At 39.6% G+C, this 27,989-nt stretch overlaps 1 protein-coding gene across 1 annotated transcript; it reads right to left on the reverse strand.

Annotated features, from left to right (window-relative positions):
- Nucleotides 1–130: 130 nt before the first annotated feature.
- Nucleotides 131–27,621, reverse strand: LOC124292127. Its single transcript, XM_046729177.1, has 14 exons — nt 26,179–27,621; nt 24,576–24,658; nt 23,339–23,458; nt 21,212–21,301; nt 19,142–19,323; nt 17,536–17,731; nt 16,344–16,518; nt 15,310–15,483; nt 8,613–8,717; nt 2,585–2,668; nt 2,074–2,235; nt 1,693–1,863; nt 961–1,097; nt 131–479 (listed from the first exon to the last, which is right to left on the reverse strand). The coding sequence occupies exons 1-14, from the start codon at nt 27,566–27,568 to the stop codon at nt 372–374; spliced, it is 3,177 nt and encodes a 1,058-aa protein (XP_046585133.1). The 5' UTR covers nt 27,569–27,621; the 3' UTR covers nt 131–371.
- Nucleotides 27,622–27,989: the final 368 nt, after the last annotated feature.

Below are 27,989 nucleotides of genomic sequence, written 5' to 3' on the forward strand. Positions count from 1 at the left end.
GTAGTAGACAGTAGATGCAGTGTTTCTTCAGGCCTACTGTGCAGTAGTAGACAGTAGATGCAGTGTTCCTTCAGGCCTACTGTACAGTAGTAGACAGTAGATGCAGTGTTCCTTCAGGCCTACTGTACAGTAGACGCAGTGTTGCGTCAGGCATACTGTACAGTAGTAGACATACAATGTTTCATCTGAGCTACTGTATTGCCAATCGACTCTGTTCATCCAGTACACATGCAGAAGCACATCCTTTGTTCAGGGGACTTAAACATAATGCTCCTTCAGACCAACAATACAGACTGTTATGAGAACTCTACTCAGTCCTACTGTATAGACAGTAGATGCACACTGTCCTTCTTGACCTTGTATGGACGGCGCTACTTTAAGTCCTGCAGGTTGATTGTAGTCCCTGTAAAGGAGACTGCTCCAGTGACGGAGGCATTACTGCTCTCATCATCATATAGTGCCGGATGTGGGGGGTCATCCTGAAACAAAAGCTACTTTCACTCATAGCTGATCAAGCAGGGTCTAAAGGGGAAATTGTCATGCAGTGGAGTCAAAAGTGAGTTTAGTTTTACCCCGCACTCAGCAATATTCCAGCTATACGGCGGCGGTCTGTAAATAATTGAGTCTGGACCAGACAATCCAGTGATCAACAGCATGGGCATCAATCTGCGCAGTTGGGAACCGATGACATGTGTCAACCAAGTCAGCGAGCCTGACCACCGGATCCCGTTAGTCGCCTCTTATGACGAGCATGGGTTACTGAAGATCAATATTCTAACCTGGACCTTCACGGGTAGTGAAGTCAAGAAGAGTAAATCCAACAACTTGGGTTAGATTCCAAACATATTCACTACAGTGGCCATATTGATAAACTTATTTCACCATATTTGGTGAAAAGAATAACTCATGTGAAATGAACAATAGACAATGTGTTCACTTAGGCTTACAGCAGGAATTTACCTGAAGTAACTGTGTCTGGACGTAAGTGATTCCTGTCTCTGGGTCCCTAAACATGACTCCTTGGGATGAGCTTAGGATGTCTGGTGACGAAAACAATGGAGACACCGGATCAGCCACACTGGTATTCTCTGTGTTGTCTGCAAAGGCATGGCATATATTCAACATAAACACATCACTGAACTGTCATCAAGCAGAAGACTATTTTAATTCTTTCTCGGCAGAGGGAGCAGAGAGGAGAATCATGTGTTCTTTAATGTCTTTTCAAATATATGTAACCTCAACATATAAACTTTGCTAATTTCTATAATTTAACCCAATCCCCAATGCTTGATCAAAATTAATGTAAAAAGAGGGAAAAAGCATATAACAGAAGACACAAAATTGACTGGTACAAAAATCCACAAATGCCAATATATCCTTTACAGGGGTCAAAACTGGTTTCCAGTGTTTGGTAAGCTGAGCAGTTTAAGCATCAGATCTGCCAGCTGCTGCCTGTTTGAATACTATAGAATAGGAACGAGGGCAACGAGTGTTTTAATCAGTGTCTTGCTACTTCTCCCTTTGTTATAGAAGCAAATTCACCCAAGCATGATGTAACAAATTAGTGAATGGCTGACAAAACATAATGAAACAACTAATTGGTTACCTATATTCACAAGTAAGGTACTGAGTAAAAACACCAGCTGGGACACAAACACAGGGAATTACCACTTGGCCTGCAACACTTCTTACCTGGGAAGATTGTGTCACACACAATGCTCTCATCCAATTTTGGACTGCCTCCATTTTTCACAGAATGCCATCGCCGCCTTGCTCGCTCACTCAGCATGTGGTTACTGCGGTAGTCTGTGCGAGCCGAACCACTGCTGTTCTCCAAGGCTACAGTTGACACCCCAGCAGCATCTTCAACCACAAAAGATACCTGACAGTCTCTTATTTCCTTACAGACTCCGCAGTTCCACTTGGTTACAATCATTAAATGGTTTTTTTTGTAATGAGCTGACAGCAATGTAGAGTTGCTAGCGTTAATCTGAACACAACTGCTTAACATGGTTTCATGTACCTGTGTAATACCACACAAATACTGTAGAAGGTGAAGTAGTCTGAACCTACCTGTTGCTATGGCAATCTTGGGTGAAGGTTTTGGAGGGGATGGTGCCTCTCTATCCATCTGTGCAGGCTGCTGTGGAGGCTGCAGGGGGGTGTTGGCGATGAGCTGGGACACAATGTTGCTGCTCAGCTGCTCTGCACTGAGACAGTCCCCTTCAGATAAACCTGCCAACAGCACAGCACAGCAGACGTGAATAACTGGCCTCATCCACTCCTGGCCTAATACACTGGAGTAATTGAACGATCCAAAAAGTCTTTGAAGTAAATTAAACGGTTTAAACCAAGACCCCCTTGAATTTCTCTCTTAACTATGAGTGTTCTCAAGCAAAAATATGAAAGCGTTTGAAAGTATAAGCAGCATAACATGATAACTCTGAGATTATCACCTTCATATTGTTCGATATTTAACACTGCACTCAGCAATATTCCAGCAATATGGCTGATCACTGTCAACATTTTAAGATGTCTCAACTTCATTGGTTCACTAACATGAAAACATCAACAGTGTAAATACCTGGACTGACAAACTCTGTTGTAAGACTTCTATCCTGAGGTGATGACAGTGCTGAAAGTGAGGCAGTGGTGCTGTTGGATGTATCTGAAACAATCACATTGAAACAATTACAGCAGTCCAAAATCAGGAAACAGAGAACCCCAGCTGAAGGAATACATGGTATTATGTCACCACGAATAAAGCGACACTATTGTGCAAACCTTCAAACTCAATGTTACTTCATATACCCTGACTATAGTGTGTGTATGGTACTGGATATCACGTGACCAAATCAATGGAGAGTGTTGTGATTTTGCTCCGCATTGTAGCCCATCATAGCGATACAAGGAGTGGACTTTTTTCTACATATTTGCATACCAACAAAGAGATAAGTAAACCAAGTATTTGATTTTCATCATGAATGTTGATATAAGTCTCTGGAGAGCTAGAATTGGCTGTTTTTGTCCTCGCAACCGACGACCACGTTGTTTTAACCCCGGTATAAGGATACCTGGTGGGATGCGTGTAGGATGTCGCCTGTTGTTGTTGATAATGACTTTACTCATTGTATCTGGAGACGTGGAATCAAACCCAGGACCTCCTAAAACACCACATACGCCTTCTGATAGCAGGGTTCAGACAAGACTATCGCCTCCAGAATGTTGCAGGTCAGTGTGTTACTCCAGACGCTGGGGTCACCCTTGGTGACCTCGCTAAAACGCTTCAACAACATTCAGACTCAGATGTCATCGTTGAATGACAAGTTTGATGAGTTTCAGAACGACGTCCAGGGAAAAATTTTGCCACACTCAAGGAGGAAAATGACATTTTGAGAAAACAAATTTCTGATCTTGAGACAAAACAAGATAGTTTAGAAGCACAATCCAGGCGATGTAACCTCATTTTCCATGGATTGACAGAGCGTGAATTTAAAATGAGACGTGGCGTGAAACAGAGAAGGTAGTGCGAGATTTTATGAGCTCGCCACTTGACATCGACTCATCTGGTTCAGTGAGCATTGAACGTGCTCATCGGTTGCATGCTCGTAATGGGAATAGACCTGTGATTGTCAAGTTCACTTTCTTCAAAGACAAATCAGATATATTAGAAGTAGCAAAGACAACTTTGAAAGGAAATAAAGAGTTCAGAGTGTCCGAGGACTTTACAGAGCGTGTCCGACATACCAGATCCAAGTTATTTCCCTTTATGATGAGAGCAAGGGATGATAAGAAAGTGTCATACATGAGCTATGACAAGCTCATTATAGATGGCCTGGTGTATGTCTATGACCAAGAACTCTCTGATTTGAGACAGGTAGGAAAGCGTCAGAACTGGGTTTCATCAAACCGTGCTACAGACGCGAGACTAGTCATCACACTGGATAGGAATACGGTTATGGTCTCAGTGAAACTGACTGTTTGAATATCAAAGTTGCATATAGTAATAACGATAGTAATCTAAATAGCGACTTAAATTCCAAACCACACTCTGCTGGAGATCCAACTAACTTCTCATCTGACGTCACAAGTCATAGTGTTACTCCAGACGCTGGGGTCACCTTTGGTGATCTTGCTAAGTCACTCAACAATATTCAGTCTCAGGTGTCATCGTCAAATGACGAAGTTTAACGAAGTTTCTTAACGACGTCAGGGAAAAATTTGCCACATTTCGAGGAATATGCCATGTTAAGAAAACAAATTCCTGATTTAGAGACAAAACAAGAGAACTCAGAAGCACAATCCAGGCAAGATAACCGCATTTTCCATGGTTTGGCAGAGGGACTTAAATGAGACGTGGAGTGGGACAGAGAAGGTGGTGCGAGATTTTATGAGCTCGCCAATTGACATCGACTCATCTGGTTCAGTGGACATCGAACGTTATGATACTGAAGATATCAACTTTAATTCAAAACCAAAGTCTGCTGGAGATTCAACAAACTTCTCTCCTGATTCAACGAACTTCTCTCCTGACGTCACACTTGATACTCCACTCGCCATCTATTCTGCATGATGATGACACAGATATGCATGTTAGTGACATCATAACTGGCGACAATACACCGAGTGACACTGATGTCATAACGTCCATATGCTCTTGGAATATAAATGGGCTTATATCAAAAGTTAAGTTTTCTGATTTTATATCATTCTGTAAAAAGTTTAACATTTTCTGTTTCATTGAAACTATGTGTCCAAATGCATATGATATTTTAAATGACATTGTCGGTGAATATGATATTTACACTAGTAATCCTAGAAGATATAAAACCCGGGAAGGTTTTCTGGTGGATTAGCAGTTTGTATTAAAGAGATATTGCATCTTATTTTGAAAGAATTTACTGCAAAGCAAAAATGCTCTCTTTTTCAGAATAAGAAGCGAAGTTGTCCCCTTTCAGCTCTTCCTAGTGTTTGTTTACATTAACCCCGAGGGTCACCGGCGATACACAGACAGTGAAGAGAGTGGGACTGACATGCTAGAGCCACAGCTGCTTGATATTATTAATGATTATGGCGAAGTTGTCGAATTCATAATGTGTGGTGACTTTAATGCCAGGACTGGAAGTGAATTAGATTACATCATAGATGACGATGTTGATTATTTACCAGTTGATGACTATAAATCCGATGACTTTTCTTGTCCCCGACATTCACTAGATACTGTCGTTAATAATTATGGTTTAAACCTACTACATATCTGTAAGGTACTTGGTATCCATATTGTTAATGGAAGAACTAAATCAGATAACGGTGGAAACATGTCATATATTTCCCATTCTGGGTGTAGTGTTGTTGACTATTTTATTCTTTCTTCAAATATATTCGATAATATTGTAGACATGAAAGTCTGTCAACGCACCGAGTCGGACCACCTTCCATTGGTGTGCTATTTTAAAAATATTATCCCATCAGTAAGTAAAAATGAGATTCCGAATACACAAAAAACTGAATCATATTCAAGGATGAGTTACAGGCTTCCTCCGGATTGTCAAATTTTATATCAAAATTATCTCCGCAGTAGAGATGTCATAGATATGTTTAACACATTTACTTTATTATTGGAGGAAAACATCAACACTGCTTTAAGACATTTAAGTGATATATTAATTCACTGTGCAGTGAATGCAGGAGCCTATGATACAGTCACCCGTAAATCTCATTCACAGCAACCGCCTTGGTTCGATAGGGATTGTAGTAAATTAAAAACGAGAAAATATTTTCTTTTGAACAAGTTCAGAAGATTTAAATGTGATTTAAACTTAAAGTTGTATGTGGATGCCAAAACTGAATATAAGAGATGTTGTGAAAAGAAGAAGCGTTCTTTTAATACCAAAATATGTGATGATATAAAGAGGTCTGCTGATCATGGAGATTGTAAGAGTTTTTGGAAAACATTAAAGAAAGTTATACGTGGAAATGCCTCAAGTTATTCGATGTCTCCTGATACTTGGTACGATTATTTCAATAATTTGCTAAATCCGAAAGTTGAAAATGATGATGTAAACGATTTTGATTGTTTTGTCTCTCAATATATTAATTCACATTCTTGTGAGGATTGTAATGATTTGCCTTTCACGGATGATCTTTTGTCAGGTGAAATAACCGATAGGGAAATAGTCGATGCTCTGAAGAGTTTAAAAAGTGGTAAATCTGCAGGTGAGGATGGAATACCCCCTGAATTTTTCAAGATGTCGGGAAATTTTATTGTACCTTACCTGAAACTTCTCTTTAATAGAGTCTTAATTACTGGCGATTTTCCAGAATCATGGAATATAGGTATGATTTTGCCTCTGTTTAAGTCGGGTAAACGTTCCGACCCCAACAATTATAGAGGTATTTCTATTCTGAATGTCACAGGTAAATTGTTCACTATTGTCATAGAAAAGCGCCTTAGAATTTGGTTAGATATAAATGATCTTTTATCAGAATGTCAAGCCGGTTTCCGCCAAAATTACTCAACAGTTGATAATCTATTCATATTGCAAGCATTGTGTTCAAAATATTTATGTGTTTTAAAAGGAAGATTCTATTGTGCTTTTATCGATTTTAAAAAAGCTTTTGATTACGTTGATAGAAAGAAATTGTTATATGTACTGCTTACTAAAGGTTGTCATGGAAACTTGTTTAACGTCATTCGTAATATGTACTCTTCTGTAAAGGCTTGTATTAAAACTTCATCTGGTAGAACAGAAGAGTTTTCCACTTCTAGTGGTGTGAGACAGGGTTGCATATTAAGCCCAGCTTTATTTGTCTTCTTCATTAATGAACTTGTAACAGAAGTATATAAAGAGTGTAGTTATGGTGTATTTGTGACACAGGATATTGTTGATTTAATGTTACTTCTTTTTGCTGATGATGTTGTCATGTTTTCATATACTGTTAACGGCCTACAGAAACAATTAAATGTACTGTCTTCCTTTTGTAAGAAATGGGGTTTAGAAGTCAACTTACAAAAAACAAATGTCATTGTATTTAGAAATGGAGGTAAAATTGCTAAGCATGAACACTGGGTATATGACAATGTTCCTCTAGAAATTAAGACATATTATAAGTATTTAGGATTAGTTATATCTTCTAGATTGTCATGGTCAGTATCTTGTAAACAATTAGCATGTCAAGCCTCTAAAGCTGTCATTCCAGTTTATACATTTTTCAAAAAACTTGTAAATGTTCCATTTTCCACAGCATGTTCTATTTTTGATGGTAAAATTGCGCCGATTTTGTTATATGGGGCAGAGATATGGGGCACAAAATATAATGAGGCAATAGAGAAAGTCCAATCATCTTATTTTAAATGCTTTTTACGGGTTGGGAAGTTTGCTTCAAATAAGGCCACTTTAGGGCTAAACAGGGCGTTATCCTCTTTTATTCTCAGCCAAGTTAGAGTGGTTAAATATTGGTGTAAATTACTAAAGATGGAACGACAACGATATCCTTATCAATGCTATAAGTTATTAAAAACTCTTGATGATAATGGTAAGACCAGTTGTAACTGGGTTTCAAATGTTAGATTTTTGTTGTTTACTTGTGGGTATTCTTTTGTTTGGATTGCGCAAGATTTTGGTGATGAAGAGTTATTTCTATTTTCATTAAAACAAAGATTACAAGATATGTATTATCAAACCTGGCACAATAGTATTTCATCTTCATCCTTTTTATGTCATTATAATTCGATTAAGTCAGCTATAGAACCAGAGAAGTATTTAACATCATTAGAAAATAAGGATTTGATAAGAGCCATGTGTAAATTTAGACTTTCCCTACACAATTTTAATGTCAATTTTTCCAGAAGGTATAAACAAGACAATATTGACCTAATTAAATGTGCAAACTGTAAATTGGGTTTTATTGAAGATGAATTCCATGTATTATTAGTTTGTGATAAATATAAAGATTTGAGAGAGAAATATCTTCCACACATAAAACATGTCCATAAAAACTATATGTTAATGGTAAATTTATTAAACTCTCACAATCCTCTTGTTATACATGCAGTTGCAACATTGTTAAAACATATATTTATTGCTAGATAACAATTTCAATTTGTGCTCACGTGACATTAAAATAATACATTATATATTAACTGTAAAATGGGCCATAAGGCCGTATATTGCCGAATAAAGTGTCTGTAGTGTCTGTCTGTATGGTACTCTTTAACAGCAGTATCATGGCGGGGTGGACACCAGAAATGGGCCTTCAGTGTGACCCCACCATCCCTACCCCGACTATAGCGCAACCCTGAACAAACCACATCATCATCATGTTCCCTAATTTGTAATGAAAACGTGTTTTTGTCCCAATATTTTGTTATAGAATGATTGGCTGTGTAGAACTCCATCAGACATGCTGCCATTGTGCGCGCTGACATGGATCAATACCAAACTGGTGACAGTACAACATTATATTCATTTAAGTACAGATTAAGTTAGACAAAGTCAGTCTATTTCCTGTAACTAATCACCAATTATCTACGTTAATATAAGTTAAAAGATCACCTGGGAAGTCCATTCATAAAGACAAACAGCCAGTAAAACTGGTTAAGTACAACTTACTGGAGGACAGTGATGTAGACTCAGGGAGGACTGAACAAGGCTGTCCAGATTGTCTCTTCATCTCCTCCCAACAGTGGCACCCAGTCCAAGGCAGTAGCCGGGTCACTGCCTGCAAAAAAAATCTTTGATAATTTTACTTTCATAAAATACTCAAGGGAATGTAATCAAATATGTACAATTCTTGGTCCAACAGGAACTTAACACTTTCTTTTCAAATCCCTTAAGATAGGATGGTCATCACTCCAAACATGTAATTTTTAGAGTAAAATTGATATTTTATACTTATCCTGACTCATGCTCTTTTGCTTGTCTTCTTCTTCTTGCTAACATAGTGGAACACTTGTATCTCCCTAATTGAAGCTCCCTTCAATGTAAAATCACTAATTAGTACTCACCACGAGTTACCTCCCTTCCACAAGCTCGGGAACGAGGGCGCCACCTCCACCCATGTGCCTCACTCTCTCCTCATATACTGAGCCCAACATTTGAATTTACAGGGAAATCCAAAGTGTTATGTGGGGAGGATGGGAGGGAAGCATTCTCATGAGTCAGGATAAGTATAAAATATCAATTTTACTCTAAAAATTACATATTTTCCTTATCCTGACTCATGCTCTTTTGCTTGTAGAATCCTACGGAAAAGGAGGTGGGAATATATAATACTTTGGATTTTAATAATTAGTGATTTGAACTGTGATGATTGTAATAACCCTATGGGAACTTCATAAAGGCTTCATAAACTGATGAATTCCTGCTGCTAACATATCAGCTGCCTATAAAGGTTATTACAATGTACTTATTATGATAAAGTATATATAACATTAATACAATGCTTAAGACTAATAGACTTAAGCTTGTTAATATGCTAGTATAAACTCCTTAGAGTTTGTTAGCTAAAATACTTTAAGATATAAACATAGTACTAAGCTTAAGATATGATTAAACTTAAGCTAATTATATAATAGCAAAACTCTTTAGAGTTTGTTAGCTAATATACTTATATGATATAGACATAGTGCTGAGCTTAAGATATGAATAAGCTTTAGCTACATATATAATAGCAAAACTCTGTAGAGTTTGTTAGCTAATATATTTTACAATATGAGTATAGTACTGTGCTTAAGATATAATTAACTTAAGCTACATATACAATAGCCAAAAACTCTGTAGAGTTTATTAGCTAATAGATTTATAATGTAACCATAGTACTAAGCTTAAGATATGATTAGACTTAAGCTAAATGTATATAGCAAAAACTCCTTAGAGTTTATTAACTAATATACTTTTATGTTATAAACATAGTACTGAGCTTAAGATATGATTAAACTTAAGCTATATATATAATAGCAAAACTCCGTGAGTTTGTTAGCTAATACATTTTATAATGTAACCATACTGCTTAAGATATGATGAAACTTAAGCTAATTATATAATAGCAAAAACCCTTTAGAGTTTGTTAGCTAAAATACTTATATGATATAAACCTAGTATTGAGCCTTAAGATATGAAGGAAAACCTTAAGCTAAATATATAATAGCAAAAAACCTTTTAGAGTTTTGTTAGCTAATATACTTATATGATATAAACATAGTATTGAGCTTAAGATATGAAGGAAACCTTAAGCTACATATATAATAGCAAAAAACTCCGTAGAGTTTGTTAGCTAATACATGTTATAATGTAACCATAAAGCTTAAATTATGATGAAACTTAAGCCAAATATATAATAGCAAAAACTCTTTTAGAGTTTGTTAGCTAATATACCTATATGATATAAACATAGTACTGCGCTTAAGATATGAATAAGCTTAAGTTACATATATAATAGCAAAACTCCGTAGAGTTTGTTAGCTAATACATGTTATAATGTAACCATAATGCTTAAGATATGATGAAACTTAAGCCAAATAGCAAAAAACTCTTTAGAGTTTGTTAGCTAATATACTTATATGATATAAACATAGTACTGAGCTTAAGATATGAATAAGCTTAAGCTACCGATATAATAGCAAAAACTCAGTAGAGTTTGTTAGCTAATATATTTTTACAATATGAGTATAGTACAATGCTTAAGATATAATTAACTTAAGCTACGTATATAATAGCCAAAAACTCTGTAGAGTTTGTTAGCTAATGCATTTATAATGTAACCATAGTACTACGCTTAAGATATGATTAACTTAAGGTAAATATATAATAACAAACTCTGTAGAGTTGTTAACTTATATATTGTATGATGTAATAATCATAGTACTGTGATGATAAAAAAGAATTTAAGCAAATTATATATAGCATGTAGCTATTTAGTACTGTTATAAGATAAGTAGAAATCTGTAAGATTGACTTATCTTCTCCGAGGAACTGTCAACTGTTGTGCGAGGACCATGGGACCGAATTGGTGGATACCTGAGACGTCCTCGGTGGTGATATCTCTCAGATAATGGTTGGCAACCACCATATCGGATCTCCAGAAATAAACCCTCCATTATTTCAAATAACATTTGTGTAGATCAATTGTAGAAGTTAGCGCTCTAATATCGTGAGTATTAGAAGCTCATGGAGGGTCGGATCGGGTCCATCAGTCTTGAAGGCACGTAGTATGACAGTTCTGATCCAAAAGGAGATGGTAGTACGTGAGACTTCAGTCTGCGTAACTTGATGATAGAGGAAATAATCTGTTGCATTTTCCCCTCCTGTTTGGTTCGGTGGAGATAAATTTACAGTGCTCTTGCTGGCCATCGTGATAGAATCATCGTATCATGGAGTCCAAGTATGTCATCCAGGCGTGTTCATAAACCTCACTTGTGAGGTGTTGGAGCACTATATTCAGATCCCCAAGTTGGAGCGTGAAACTTCCGTTTTAATCCTCCAATCAGAAAGCTTAAGTAGGTTTACTAACCATCTAGTTGTGTTAGTAGCTTGATGATGAAATTCAGCTGTAGTCTGAGACGCTGTGGATTTAGATCCACTTGTATCCCGTCCGCCTAGGTAAATTCGCCATAAGTCCTTTGACGATGTAGGTGCACAACCAGGTGTGTCTGTCCTCGCTGAACTTTATGTAAAATCGCCTGACTGCCGTGTGTCCTCGTCCTAACTTGACAGGGGAGGTCTCTAACCTGAAGAAAGCAGCCCAATCATGAAGGTTCAGATTAACTGGACTGTAAGGAGGCTTGCTCGCTCACTGATATATAGTTGTCACTTGTAACGTAAGTCTTGAACTGTGAACTAAGATCGACCTCTCTGCGTGGTCGCTGTCCATCGCGTCCAATCAGAACAAGGCATTTTGATTCTGTAGAATACCCGCTGTGATGTCACCGGTGTAGCAAAACTTGTATAAAATCTTGCCGTTGTTGATATTATCATAATCGCCGGTCTTCACCGTAGCTTCCCCGGTTACCCGAAAGTGACCATGTGTTTCGAGGGTTAATAGTAAACGCTGAAACCTCCGCCAAATACCTCGCCTGTAATATTAATGCTGGGTAGGTTATTTTCCTGGCTGTCGAAAGTAACTTCATTTTTGAATATAATTCCGACTTCCTTATATAAAGGTACAATAAACTTGCAAGTTGTCAGCTTGTAGACTGTATACATGAATGTATCGTCCATAATTGTAGAATTAAAGCTGAACTTGTTGTACATATTTCTTCTCAGAAACGTTGACGATTATGAGTTATACTCGCTGTAACAAGGCTGCTGTTCAATTTCTCGATATTGAATTGTCTGCAGATCTGGCGTAATGGTCACGCATGTAGATAATCGTGATTGTAGTCCGGGATTGCATATTCTAGCAATCTATAATGAAAAGTTGATTCCTGTGAAGATCTATGAAACGCCGCTTGACTAATTAATACAGCTGACGCCCTGTGTTGTAAATAGCCTGTGCAATTGTCTTCGCTTCAGAGGCTTATAGACGGCATATGGCATACAGTTGATAGACAACTTATGCGATGTCTTGAACGGACTGACGAAAGTAGCTATATATGACGAAAGTGGCTAGTATATGGAGACCTTGGAGGAGACTTCCTCGGTGAACGCCGGAGACTTCGCTAAGCTCTCGGTATCCCTTCTAGATCTTCTGGGTGAAGTAGACTTGAGTTACTTAGCCTTCGCGACCTTCGCGAAGGCATCGAAGTCAGAGCCCGATCAGTATATATATATAAGCTTTGCTTCACGAATCCACCTCTGTGTTCAACAGGATGTGGGGTCGGCGGCTTACCTCCTCCTCCGAAATCCCTTTGTAACTGGTGAGGTTCTAGCTCCTTCGCGGAGGCGGCCTGGGACTTCCTTAGCGAAGTGTCTAGAGTCTGATCAATATATGAGCGTTAGCTTCATACAGGGTGTGGTTCTTGCTGGTTCTGCATAAGTAGAGCCGAGTAGATCATCCTATCATCTTCAGAAGTCGCGGTCACGCAAATCTGGTGATAAGAATCTCATTGATCGTTCTATAGCTATTAAGGCCAAAGAACATACGCCTCTGGCGTTTGAACTTTCATGGCTTTATGGTAGGCTGTGTCCACATTCTGTGGCACCGCAGCAATCGGGTCGATCGGAGGTAAGGTGATGGCGTCTGCATCGTCTTCCTTCATCAGGTATGTCTGCGCCAAGTTGCCACTCTTGGAAGGTGTCGAGAGATCTAGGTTGTTTACCATCCAATATCGTATCTCAGCGTCTGAGAAAATGATGCCTCCATCATCTTTTATCCCAGCATCGCTGATGAGAGGTTGATGCTCTACTGATGGTGGACTGTGTGTTTCTATCTCTATGTCGGGTGACGCTCGGGGAGACCTGACTGTAGACTTGTGTGCAGACTTGTGTGGTGACCTGTGAGGCGATCGACGTGGTGATGTACGTCGTCTTGGTGATCTGCGTCTATGGGTTGACCTTCTCGGAGACCTGTGAGGAGAATGTTGATAGCTTCGTGAAGCTCTTGTGTAGCCCCTCGAAGTCCTTCTGGACGATGACGATCTGTGGTCTGAGTCCGCATCTAAGGATGAAGCCGAGGAAGGTGATGATCTATCCCGCCATCGCGAAGGCCTTCGCGAAGGCTGTACATCTGGGTCCTTCGTCGAGGTGGTCTGCGACTTCCTTCGCGAAGGTGGCTTCGTCGTGGCTGCTACGCTGACGGGGGGTGCCTCTGGGGTATCGTCTGCGCTTGGAACCTTCGCTGAAGGCTCAGGCCCTGGGCTGGCTGCTTCTCCAGTCTGTAGTGGCCTCCATCATCATGATCATGATTTGCCGCAACAGTTCATCTGGGATGGTCTGCGACGGCGTGGTCGGTGCCCTCTCTGCGATGTTAGCGGTGGGCCCCTCAGGGAAGTCGCCTGACATCAGTGTAGAGACATCAGGCTGCATGGCGATCTCTGCTGATGTCACTGTAGCTGTCACCGGTCGCTTCTTGTGGCGTATGTCGGGGATGATAATCGGCTGATCATCGTAGAGGCCCAGATCAGCGGCTGGAACAATCTCGGTTGAGTAAGTCCTAGTAGACTTCGCTGATTTCCCCTCAGAGGTCGACGCTGCCCTGGGGTGCGAAGTCTGCGCTGAGTGTTGGTAGCGACGGACCCTCAGGAAGATCATCGAATATCAGCGCTGGTACAGCAGGCTGCATGTTGATCTGCGCTGACATCACTGTTGCGACATCGGTCATTCTTTTGATGTACATCAGGTATGATGATCGGCTGATCATCATACAGGCCCAAATCTGCGACGGGAACAATCTCGGCTGAGAAAGTTCTAGTAGACTTCGTTGATTTCCCCTCAGAGGTCGACGCTGCCATGGGGGTGCGAAGTCTGCGTTGAGATGCAGTAGAAGCCCTCTAGTCTTCGGCTGCGACGATGGGATGTCTGGGGAAGCAGGACGCTTCTTGGAGGCGGCGGACTACGTCCCACGCCTCTCCACCACTCTAGCGGAACACCAGACGGGAGGGGGGTCGACCAACAGCAGTAGACTGGCGAGGGGTTCAGGTGTATCAGTCATGGCTAGACTCTGCATACGCGACCTATCTGCTGCGCGTCTCAAACACAAAGTAATCATTTATTAAAGGCAGAATTGGATAAATTAGTACCGCAAATGCAACGTGAATAAAATGAACATGGCGCAGTACAGCTAGGGCATATTAAATGCGGATCAGCAGCAGAATAAAAAAAAACAACATAATCTGCAACAGTACAGAATTTTCATCAACGTAATCCACTGAACAAACATGGCGAACCGTGAATAAACAGTAGAAATATCAATACATAATTGTTGAAGGATACTAGCTAAACCTCTATAGATGTCTATACGAGGTAACTAACTAAATATAATCAAAGGATATAGTGTGTCGGGAGACACAGGCGCTCTCCACGTCCAGCTCACTGGGCGAAGAAGGAGAGAGTGAGGCACATGGGTGGAGGTGGCGCCCTGGTTCCCGCGCTTGTGGAAGGGAGGTAACTCGTGGTGAATACTAATTAGTGATTTTACATTGAAGGGAGCTTCAATTAGGGAGATACAAGTGTTCCACTATGTTCGCAAGAAGAAGAAGACAAGCAAAAAGAGCATGAGTCAGGATAAGGAAAAATAAAGTCTTTTTCACATTAGAAAAATGGCCCTTGCCTGAAATTATTCCAGAGACATTTGAAATACTTAGGAGCCACTGAACATTCGTTCACTTTACAATATTACTTAAAACAATACTACATTAAAAACACAACAAACCTTGTGGTGTGGATAGACAGTGTTTGAGAATGTGATTGCGCAGCCCAGCCTTGGAGGAGTAGTTCCTCACACACCCCTCCATAGGACAGTGGTATGTAATTTGTTTCCCTGAGGCATCATGTTTCTTGAGATGGACATACAAACTGCTCTTTGCTGTAAATCTGGCCTTGCAACCTGTAAAGGCATATCAGGGACAATGTATTCATAGTAATATTGAATGTTGGAAGGTGTCAGCAGGATATCATGAATGGCAAGTTTGCATTTCGTAAAACTAGGATCCATTCCTGTGGTTCTCATAACCTCAAATTACATGCCCTTGCCAATCTGATCTGCTATGATCTCAACTTGATGGACTAATATGGGCAGACTCATTGATAATGATAGAGTTTGCAAGAAATTCAACAATAAAAAAGTGAATAACATGTTAAGGAAAGCCCTCTACAAACTTTTGATGAAGAGGATGTATTCATATTCATCAAACCTTGTCCCTTCTGTACTATTCACTGAGATGTACCCATTTCCTTTTGGCATATGACATTTGAAAGGTCAGTAAAATATTCAAGAAAATTAAGTGTCAATAGTTGGAGATTATAAGAACCACTGGCAGTTGTTTGACATCAGTATCCATGTGCATGGAAGGCAGCCTCTACCCTTCTCCTCATGCCACCAGTGAGCCTGTGTTGTAATTGGTTGTATTGTTGTTGAACATCACACACAGCAATATTCCAGCTATATGGTGGCGGTCTGTATATAATCAAGTCCGGTCTGTATATAATCAAGTCTGGACCAGACAATGCAGTAATCAACATCATGAGCACCTTGACTCAGATCAAAAACATCATTGGCATTTCAAAAATATTATTGGAATTCTAAATCAGATGTACTAAGAGTTGTTAATATTGTTTGGATTGGCCACTGTCCAGGGCATATCAATTAAGTAGTGTTTTCAAAAGTCATGCTTGAGTGTTGGCCTACATTCAGTGTTCACCAGTACTATTGTAGGAAACTCAAGGCCCATGTTAAGTTATACATGCCTTCCACTGGGCACACAAATGGCTTTACTCCACTGTGTGTGACAAGGTGACCCTTCAGATGTTCAGCTCGCATGAAGCCCTTGTTACACACACTGCACACCCATTTCCGCACTCCAGTATGCTTGGCTTTGTGTCTCTTCAGTTTACTGGCAGTTGTAAATGCCCAGTTACATCCCTGCAACAAGAAGACATGGTCATCAATATCCACTGCCACAGCGTTCTGTTCCTATTTGCACAACTATGAATTCGTTGTACAAATAGCGATACATACCGGTAAGCTATTAAATGGGAAAATCTGTCCCTTTTGGGGATAGCATGCACTAAGTCAAGAAATGCAAGACACGGGCCATAACTCTGTAAAGAATCATAACATGGTTTCCATTTTCTGACTCCATCAAAGCATTCATGTCCTGAAAACACATACCAAATTTGGTTTCCTTATCTATAACAGTTTCTGAGATAATCTGTCCCCTTTGGGGATACCATGCACAAATACAAGAAACACAACAGGGGCCAAAACTCTGTAACAAATTGTAACACGGTTTCAGTTTTCAAACTCCATCAAGGCATTCATGTCCTGAAAACACATATAAAATTTGGTTTCTGCAAAGGTTTTTGAGAAAATCTAGACAGAGCTCAAACCTATATCCCCCTTGTGCCGGGGATAATAACAAAAATGTTCTGATGATTAACTGGAATCCTTCAAGGTAAGTGAACTGAAAAACTGAACCACAGCTTAAATAGTCAACAAAGACAGACACTATACATAATTTGAATCTGCACCATTTGAAAAGTGAAAGCTTCAATGGGGTAGCCTAGAATTAACTCTGAAAAATGTTAAATACACTGTCTTAGTACGTGGGAAATGCTACTTCCTGTTTTGGCAGATATTTACAATTTCATGTGAGTGTCAAAAGGTATGACAATACAGAAATCATACAGACAACTATTTACATAAAACATTCATTGAAAACTTTGCTGATGAATGAGATAAACTGAGATTAATGGACAACTAACTTTTAATCTACAACAGTAACAGGATACATGTACATATGTACAGCATCTTGTTTTTCCAAGAACATAAAAAAAGTAACAAAATTTGACAGGGCCAATGATCACAGGTTTCTTGCAAACAAATGTTTTAGTTAAGGCCCTAAAGAATCCCTGCAAATCATATATCATGGCACAATACCTGAAAATGGCAGACATAAGGTTTCTCTCCGGTATGGCGGCGCTCATGTTGCTTGAGACGACATTGTTTGTCAAAGACCTTGCCACAGCCTTCAAACCTACAAGTTAGATCCTGCCTGTCTTGTAGGTGTACTCGAGTGTGTGAGCCCATGCAGTTGGGAGAAAAGAATACCTTATCACATCCTGATACAGGACACCTGTAGAGGAAAACAGAGATAAAGCCAATATCAAATGCTTAACATGAGGGGCTCAGGATAAAACTTTCACATTTCATGCAGGCCAAAACAGTCAAGACCACTACTGCTCTTCAGGTGTATCATATTACATCAAATGAAGGTTATCTGTAGCAATCAAGAAAGGGGAGTGTGGTTTTTTTTTGTCATGTTCAAGATATAAGAGTGCTTACACTGGTTTAATGAAGATCTTCAAAATCATACTTAAAGATAAAGGGTGTGTCATGCCAGGACCACCTTTTGCAAACTATAACAATTGACTGACCCTTGATATGACAAACTAAAGTTGACTAAAGTCTCAAATTCACTACTTTTATTCCAGACTACACATTGAAAAAAAACCCCATTTATTCATATATTTTGAAAAAAAGGAATTGAGAAAATTCAGAATTGTAAAACAGATTGCAGAGGTTGAATAGCACACTTCCCATGGTTTATGGAAAGATGGTAATTAAAAATGTTCCGAGTACTTGTCAACCTTTCATGAAACAATTTTGATGTCAGGATATGCCTGAAAACAAGATTATACTTGATCTGACCCAAGAAGATCTGGGTTAGAATTGTTCTTCAGCAAGTAATGCTTCATGTAAGAGGAGACTAACAGTAGCAGGTGGTCAGGCTCACTGACTTGGTTGATGCATGTCACCACGTCCCAACTGCATGTAACGATGTGGAATGACTTGATTGTTTACAGACCAGCATCATATAGCTGGAAAACTGACGAGTTATCATGGTGAAAAATAAACAAAATATACTTGATCATGTTGATATTACATCGAAGAGATCTGAAAAAGTAACTTAACTCTTCCAACAATAGGAAACCAGAAGATTTTATCGCTCTGACACTGAGTTCCCTGAGATTCTAAAGCGTTAGAAGAAGCCTATATTTATCAAGGAAAATATCAGTTTCTGAACCATCATAGCTAGCTACATGTCATACACCATTTGAAAGGTGTGTACAGTAACATTTACATTTAAAATTGTGCTATTTTGAATGCTTTTAGCAGGGTATCTGCTAAATAGAGTATGGAACTTTGTGGATGTATTGTTCTATGTTGCAACCTGTCACAAATAACTCTCATTCATATATTTCCGCACTAAACACAGTTTCCAAGCATAAAGATTGTGGCAGCGAAAGCCGCTATGCCACTTGATTTACATGACATGATCGAATGAAAAGATGGAATTAGTAACTTAGATGTACGTTTAACAACTTTTGTAAATAATTTTTGTTGATTTTATTACTTTAGTTCATTTATTTAAAGATTTCCTCGAAACATCCAGGCCTGGCTGGAATATCGGCCCTCAGTGTCTGGGGACGCATGATGTCATGGTCGACCTGCTGTGTTTAATAGTTTTCACAATATTACTAACTTGTATGTCTTCTCCATGCCTGTATGTGTTCGAACATGTAGATCTAGCTGGCGCTTTGTGGGGAAACACTGTCCACAGCCTGGCTCCGGACATGTTTCTGTGCATGGCCTCTCGTGAAGCTTTCTGTGGGAGTTGAGGTTGTATACAGTCGTGAACTTCCTACCACAACCATGAAAGTCACACTGCAAATAAGGTTGGAGCATTTTACACTCAGTACGTTTCCTGCAAAGCAAGATGTTTGGACTGGCATTGATTTAGCCAAGATAGTAAACTTCTTGCATTTGTCAGGCAAATTTGGGCAAGTACAATTGTTATTCAACTTAAAAATGACAAGCATTGTCACTAAGGTGACATAATCCCCACCTCAAATTATCAAATCAAACTTATAAAGTAATGAACGTTTAAGATGAAGTTAAAACATGACCAGTCAACCTCTCTTGATATCTTGCTCTTTAGTTGTTCAAACACACACATACTTTCAAGACTGACTTTGACCTTGACATGAATGTCATAGTGTATGAAATATGCAAAACTAGTAGTAAAGAAATTGCTTATTGAAAAACATTCAAGGGAAGTGTTGAAAGTCTATGAAGAAACTCCAGTGAACTGTTCTTAAAATATCTTGCTGACAATTCAGGTTAACATGCTGAAATCTTCAAAGTGTCCTCGTGACCCTAAAAATTATGTGAAGGTCACCAAAATTGACTCGGCCCTGTGCCTTCCCTAGATGAAGCTTGGTGTCAAATATGAAGAAAATCCAGTGAATATGTTTTGCAATATCTTGCCTGACTATCTTAACATGCAATTTAACATGCTGAAATGTTCAAAGTGTCTCTGTTACCTTGAAAATTAAGTGAAGGTTACCAAAATCGAGTGGGCCCTGCACCTTTCCTAGATAAAGCTTGGTGTCAAATATGAAATCCAGTGAACGGTTCTTGAGATAGCTTAACATGCAGGTAAAACGTTAAAGTCCCCTTGTGACCTTGAAATGAAGGTCAAGGTCACCAAACCTGACTTGGACCTTTCTTATACTGTGATGAACCTAGGTACCAAATATGAAAAGAATCTAGTAAACGGTTCTTAAGATATTCCAATTTCGTACATATGGACGGACGGAGCCTAATACTATATCCCCCGCTTGGCGCTAAACGCGGGCGGGGATTAAAAAACATAGCTCTGACATTGTATTCCTGATTGGCTGGTATGTGATGAAACATTTTGTGATCCAGTGAAATTAAAGCATGTTATTTATGTCAGACTGACCTAGATAATAACATAAAATATAGTACCAATTAATGGTTGATAATTAACAATAGCCCCACCCTACATTTCATGGCATGAATGATTTGTTGTCTTAGAAATGCAAGAACAAAAACTAAATAGAGATCCAGGTCAAAGCACCTTCTGAAATAAAAGCAAAAGGATTTTTCAAGGAATTATTGTTTAAAATGCTATTATTGTATAAATGTTCACTTGACTTTGAGTCTAATGATCTAAAATAATATGAACAATTGTGGGCTTAGTCTTTTAAAGGAATTTAGAAGTTGGAAGAATATGAATACATGATACTTTTCACAACTTCTTTCAGGGCTCCAGATAATTTTTCAACATCAGGAGTACGTACTCCTTATTTTTTCAATACATTTAGAGTACTGAATGGAATTAAATGGCGTATCAGTAATCTTGTGTTTCGTTTCATATATGCACCACAACATTGCTAGTCTTGAGTAAACAATAAAACAATACCTTTTTCAGATAAATACTTCTGCAAATGATTCTAAGGCCGTACACCATTGCTGTGGTGCGTATCTGCTACGTTTCCTAAATTATTTCCTATGGTATCGTGCATATCTTTTATCCGTACATACGCCGATACGGCCTTCATCTGGAGCCCTGCTTCTTTTATTCGTTGTCATTAGGTTTCAGACCTACTTCCTGCACATTCATCATCTTTCACCTGATCAATGTGTTATCCATAAAAGGAGTCATGAATACAACTGTAGGTTGTTTGAAGCGTATGCAATACTAACTACGATGTTGTACTACAATGATAAGTTCAAAATTACTTACATTGTAGTCTTTCCTTCCCTCATGAGATTCTTCATGCCTCTTCAGTTTGTAGGCTGTAGTGAAAGCCCAATCACAGCCAGATCGAGAACACTGCGGGGTAACAGAAACACTATACATAAACAGGGTAATGACACAATAAAGGAGCCCTGGTTTCAATAAACAGCTTTGACTGAACAATAATTCCATATCCTGATACAACCTCTTTGAACTCATAACACAGTTCCTTTGACAACGTCACTTTCTGCCAGGTCCCTCCCCTAGAACCCCCACTTCCATCACACAAGCGTTAACGTGTTTAACACACCTGTCTCCTGATTTTGAGGTTATTTGGGTAGTCCTTCTTAGGAATGTTTGAGCTCCTTTATATATTTTTGAGATATTTTATGGCAGATGTTTGCGACACCACATGTGCTGTGGTGTTGTGTTACCTCAGACAAGTTGTGAATGAGACCAACATTCTTCTGGCTCAGATCAATAGTTCTTGTTTAGTGCCAGGAATGTTTAGGACACTCAGCGGAACATGTCTGGACGAGGGAGGAGCAGGCATTAGCTTAACATTGCAGGGCTTCACATAATTCCTTCCTATCTGACTCAACAAAAATATTTCATACAAATCATATCTGATAAAATATTTTTCCAAAAAACAATGCTTGTCTACACAATGTTAGTACTTATGACTTCATGACTGTGGTGACTTCATTGCATCTTCGATGCTTATGCATGATATGACCATTTACAGACCGCTGCCATATAGCTGGAATGTTGCTGATTGCAGCGTAAAACTAAACTCACTCATTGCACCTTCTTCGGTTGCTTCTTTGTTTCAGGACCCGTGAAGGTCCAGGTTAGAATATTGATCTTCAGTAACCCATGCTTGTCATAAGAGGCGATTAATGGGATTGGGTGGTCAGGCTCGCTGACTTGGTTGACACGTTATCATCGTATCCCAATTGCGCAGATCGATTTCATGCTGTTGATCACTGGATTGTCTGGGCCAGACTTGATTAATTACAATGCCATATAGGTAGAATATTCCCGAGTACGGGGTAAAACAAACTCACTCACTCTGTTTCAGAACATTGCATCACCTGCTACAGTTCAGGGCTCAAGATAACGTGTGTGTGTGTGTGTGTGTGTGTGTGTGTGTGTGTGTGTGTGTGTGTGTGTGTGTGTGTGTGTGTGTGTGTGTGTGTGTGTGTGTGTGTGTGTGTGTGTGTGTGTGTGTGTGTGTGTGTGTGTGTGTGTGTGTGTGTGTGTGTGTGTGTGTGTGTGTGTGTGTGTGCTTACACCTCATAATGCAAGTGGAGGTGTACTGAGAATTTTGAAGGAGTACTAACATGTTTTTGTGTGAGAAAATTGGTGATGTGGTTTGTCTGGACGATTCATTGATCACTATTTTCAACCATGGGTACAACTTCTGCCAGCTCTTTGCAGTCACGGTCTGTAACTTGAACCCGCCCTTGTGGCTACTGGTCGCATAACCAAACAATAGTTCATTGATTAATTCCTCCATTAATTTCGTCGACGAAAATGTGTCTGATCCCAATTTAGACCCACTTTTTCCAAGAAACTCGTTATTTGTTTCTGACATGCCATGTTGGATGCTAGACCTGATTCAATGACGTTTCGTCCTGATTCGTTTTCACACAATCTATAGATTTCTGTTGTTTTTGTCTGTTACGGTTCAAATGAACTGTAAATATTCTAATGGTATATGTTACTGTATTGCATGTGATAATACCGACACAATGTATGTGCCGTTTTGAGTAGCCCTGACAGTTGATCAAGGGGTGGTGGGGTAGCCTAGTGGCTGAAGCGTTCGTTCGCCATGCCAAGGCCCTGGTTCAATTCCCAACATGGGTACAATATGTGAAGTCAATTTCTGGTGTTCCCCTGCCATGATATTGCTGGAATATTGCTAAACGCAGCATAAACCCCAACTCACTCACTACAGTTGCTCTAGAGCATAGCGACAGTCTACAGTCACTTCAGATCATCAAACCTTACAGACCAGATACCAAGGTAACGGCAAGATGATTTGAAAATTATTGTAACTGTAAAGATGACTAAATGAAGGCCAGTCAGGGAGAACTGAAGGAAATATGTCCTCCTCTTTGAATCACATACCTTGAAAGGCCTCTCTCCAGTGTGACGCATCTGGTGGATCTTCAGTTTAGACAGCTTCCGGAACACTTTGTCACAGCCAGCTTCAGGACACACCCATACTCTCCTTGACTGGCATGCATACTGTAATCAGAACATCAAATCTGAATAGCTCTTATCACATAATGATTTAATGACATTACAAAAATCTACTTTCCCAGTATCATCAGCAGGAATTTAGATTGGTATTTCTTATTTATGTGATAAAGGCTCTTCAGTTACTTTCAATCTGGTGCATAGGATGGTTGGATATTTTTAAGGGATGGAACTATATGACAAGATGACAAGGTGCAAAAATGTTGACATACTATAGTCAAGATATATTACTCGTATAAATATATTCACAGCCTTAGATGTCATCATTTCATTTTAAACATTCTAAATTTCCTGGGTGATGCTTGCAAAACCCCCACCAATGGAAGGATGCTCCCTCTGCCATACCCTCCCCCAACACATTGGGCCAATAGTGATAGGACATAGGGCCAACTCATATATCTAACTGCATGGGCCCACTGCCGACCGCAGATAGAATCCAATATGAGTGTGTGAATTTAGTTTTGCGCCGCTTTTAGAAATATTCCAGCAAAATCCCGGCGGGGCACACCAGAAATGGCCTTCACACATAGTACCCATGTGGGGAATCCAACCCGGGTTTTCAGCGTGACAAGCGAACGCTTTAACCATTAGGCTACCCAACCCCTAAACCAAAATGATCCTTGTGTATCACATTAAAATTAACAGCTATGGGTCAGCTTTTTTGCTGCCATACTTGCTGTAAATTTAAATAGAAAACAAAACACCACTTGCTCATCTCACTTGTATCATCATTAAAATTTTGAGAATTAGTAAGATATATCTTCGGAAACAATGAAACACTTGTTCAAAGAGCCAACATGAAAACTTGTTACATTAAATTCACCATTTTAGCAAAATCATATAGCAACGAAAATAACATCAGTCACAAAATTTATACTTAAAGAATACCTACTTAAAATTGCATGTGTCACGTTCCTTGTCCACAACACAGGATTACGTTGGACACTTAGTTACATCATGTGGATCAAAGAAACTGACATTAATTCTTTTCCCGACCCACTGCAGTTTGAGATAATGTACCCAATATTGCTAAATTAGTCTATACACTTTGGTGTTTTGTTTTGCACATCTTCAAGTCAAGAAGCAATACCATTAGTATAATTACCTCTGTTGGCATAGCAGTCAAGGGTGATGTTACCATAAGACCATTGCTCCCTTCCTGTTGGGCTACTGGCACAATCAGATAACCTGATTACACAAAGCAAACTCACATCAGCACACTACTGAGGTGCATACAATATTTAATAGTGTTCCCCTTAGGATTCAGGCAGTGCAGGGTAACTTCGTAGAAAAGGGGTACTTCATAATCTAAAAGGGCATAGTGAGTGAGTTTTAGTTTTACGCTGCTTTTAGCAATACCCCAGCTATATCACGGCAGGGGACACCAGAAATGGGCTTCACATATTGTACCCATGTGGGGAATCGAACCCAGGTCTTCGGCGTGACGAACGAACGCTTTAATCACTACGCTACCCCACCGCCCCAACAGGGCATAGAAAAATAACAAAATATACATGAAGTTAAACATGGTCTTATAATTTTCAGTTTCAAATTCACTGATTACTCTACTCTCAATGTAATTTAAAATTGGTTTAAATGCCAACTTCTTAATCATTATCAAAACTATCTCACATCTCCGCAAGAAAGGGAGAGACTTCCGCCGTTGATAAAATCCTGAAAATACCCATGGGTATTTGTAAAATCAAGCACAGCAAAAAAAAATGCAACAGGGAATGAGTTGACAAGGGCAGGGCACAAAACAAAAGAGGACCGGACTCGGCACCCTCCAAATGTGCACTGGGGGAATGCTATTTAACTTATAGTTAAGGGAATAGTACCACCCATAACCATTGTTCAAAATCACCTGTATTTGTGCCAGTGGCACACATAAAAATATAAAGGCAAATAAATTCTGTGTGTTGAAAGCATGTGAGCAAGGCACAGATGTAGATGATATTTATTTCACCTTGTTTTTAGACTGACTGACTGACTGAGTTTAGTTTTACGCCGCTTTTACCTTTTAGCAATATTCCAGCAATATCACAGCGGGAGACACCAGAAATGGGCTTAACACATTGTGCCCATGTGGGGAATCGAACCCGGGTCTTCGGCGTGACGAGCCAACGCTTTAACCACTAGGCTACCCCACTGCCCCCCTTGTTTTTAGAAGGAAAAACAAGAACTTAAAAGGAAGGGCACACACTTTCTCTAATACAATCCAACTATTTATGTAACACATTGTGATTGTGCAATGTCAATCACATTATGGGGGTAGGTGACAGAATATTGGACACATAATTCCATGTCAACTAGTTTCATCTAACACAATACAAATTGCAATAAATAAACTTAAAAAATCGAATGCAAACAGCCTACTTTTCATTAATCAAAATTATTATTTTCTAACAAAATGTCATTCCAAAGGACAGGAACTCACTTGCCAAATGTAAATCATTTATATACTCCTGGAAACAAATAAGAGAACACAAGAAAGTACAAGTGTTCCTATAATATTTTCCAGGTTTCTTCACAAGGTATGTATTGCACTGTGAGTGAAATTCTGGAAATAAATAAAGGAACATTCATACTTTCATGCGTTCCCTTATTCGTTTCTATGAGTATATACTTAAAGTCCTGGCTGCCTTAAAGCGTAAGCCATTTTTTTGTGTCATCACAAACTTAATTGGTTTAAAAGAAACGAATAATACCTGTGCTTTGGATTTGCAAAGGCTGGATTTCAGGATTATGGTCCACAGTTTCTGTAGACGTTCTTGCATCTGTACTGAGCGAAGCTGATGTTGTAGATGAAGATGACAACTCAGTAACAGATGCCTTATTTGACACTGTTGGGTGTGCCAAAGGTTGCAAGGCATTTGTAGCCTGTGTCAGATCAGCTGTGTTTATCAAATATAACTGCTGTCCTTGGTTTGTGTTCACCAATATTTGGGTTGAATTTGCTGTCTTATCTGTCGAAATAGATATTGTAGCTAGTGTTAGATTGGCTGATTCTGTCTGCGAGTCAGTAGCTGCTTCCCTTGTCTGTGGAGACAAGTTGTCGGAGCTGTCGTCAGAGGATGCTGTTGAAGGTGGCGAGGAGCATTGGACAGATGTACCTAAAACACTCTCTGTTGAGTCAGTGGCAGTGTTAAATATCAACGTTTGTTCACCTATTTTACCATCTACTTCCGAATGTTCATCATCAGTCCTGTCATCTGAAGATAAAGATGCTGCTTCTTCTCTGGAAGGAGATCTTGGAAGTTGTCCATGTTTACTAGTACTTGAATGCTGACTTGAAGTATAACTATTGTTGACAGTTTTAACAGAATTATTGGCAGCAGAATTTACTGAATTATAATTATGTGAGGAATATGTATCTTCAAATTCTAGTCCTCTGTTTGGTAGAGATTCCAGTTCCTGGGGTGTCATTAGTGAAACTGAGTCACTTTTGTCAGTAAAGGACTGCATTAGCTGCAGGGGAAATACTTCCGGGTTCCCGTTCTTATTATCACTATCACCATTTGGAAACTCACCGAAGTGAACAGTTACTCCTTGATTGGAAAAGTCATCACTAGCAACAACACCCGGGTTATCGAGTTTCACCATTGGCTCAACCACGATCGTCCCAGCTGTTTCATTTAATCGCTTCCCTTGACTTGTAGTCGAGTCGGAGCACAACCCTACCCCACCCCTCTCTTCCACACCAGGCATGTGCTCGGAGAACAATTCCCCATCGCTGCCACACCGTTCGTTTTCTTTAGCGTCACAATCAAACTGCTCGGCGTCTACACTTTTGCATCTAGATTTCAACCAACCCACGTTATTTGCCGAAATCGCTCTGTCATAGGCGAACGTATCTAGGCTGGACTCACAATCCGGCAAGAGCTGTAGGTCTCCTTCAGCGCACTCAATATGTTCTCTCTGTCCGCCATTTTGAATACATCTGGCAGGTGCTTCGATGTGTATTTGACTAGAACTAAGGCTGATACCATTTTCAAATAATGAGCTTGTCACCAAAAAATCGCGACTAGCAAGTGTTTCATGTGGGGCGCCATGGGCGCCGCCATCTTTTACCCTATTTCGTCCCCCTTTAACCGACATAATCAAGACCCCGTTGAAAAACCTATTTGGGGTTCGCCATTGTAGGCCAGAGTCGCTCCGGATGTATCACGTGATATCTAAGTTAAAAATAGCAACGGCGGGCACATATGAGAGATGGGATATTCAATAATAAAAGAAAGTAGAGACGGATATCTAGTCGGGAAAAGGTAACGATGTAAGTTGGGTCCCAAGTGAGTCTTTGTTGGCGTACTAAAAGTCGTCAAAAGAGAGTACTTGCTCAAGACTTAACTATTATCCTGCATGCCAGGCCACGAGTCAGTGCCATGCTGTATCTAAGTTGGAGCATTATATAAATCCCTGATTCATGGCTTATGACTTAGCACGGGGTTATTCAGGAGTGTTTCAGGCCGACACACGTGAACCTGCATGCACGTCGGTACATGCAGAGACCATATATACC

Source organism: Haliotis rubra, unplaced genomic scaffold (genome assembly GCF_003918875.1).
Source record: "Haliotis rubra isolate DU_JTF1 unplaced genomic scaffold, ASM391887v1 Scf509, whole genome shotgun sequence".
In the NCBI taxonomy this organism is placed as follows: domain Eukaryota; kingdom Metazoa; phylum Mollusca; class Gastropoda; order Lepetellida; family Haliotidae; genus Haliotis; species Haliotis rubra.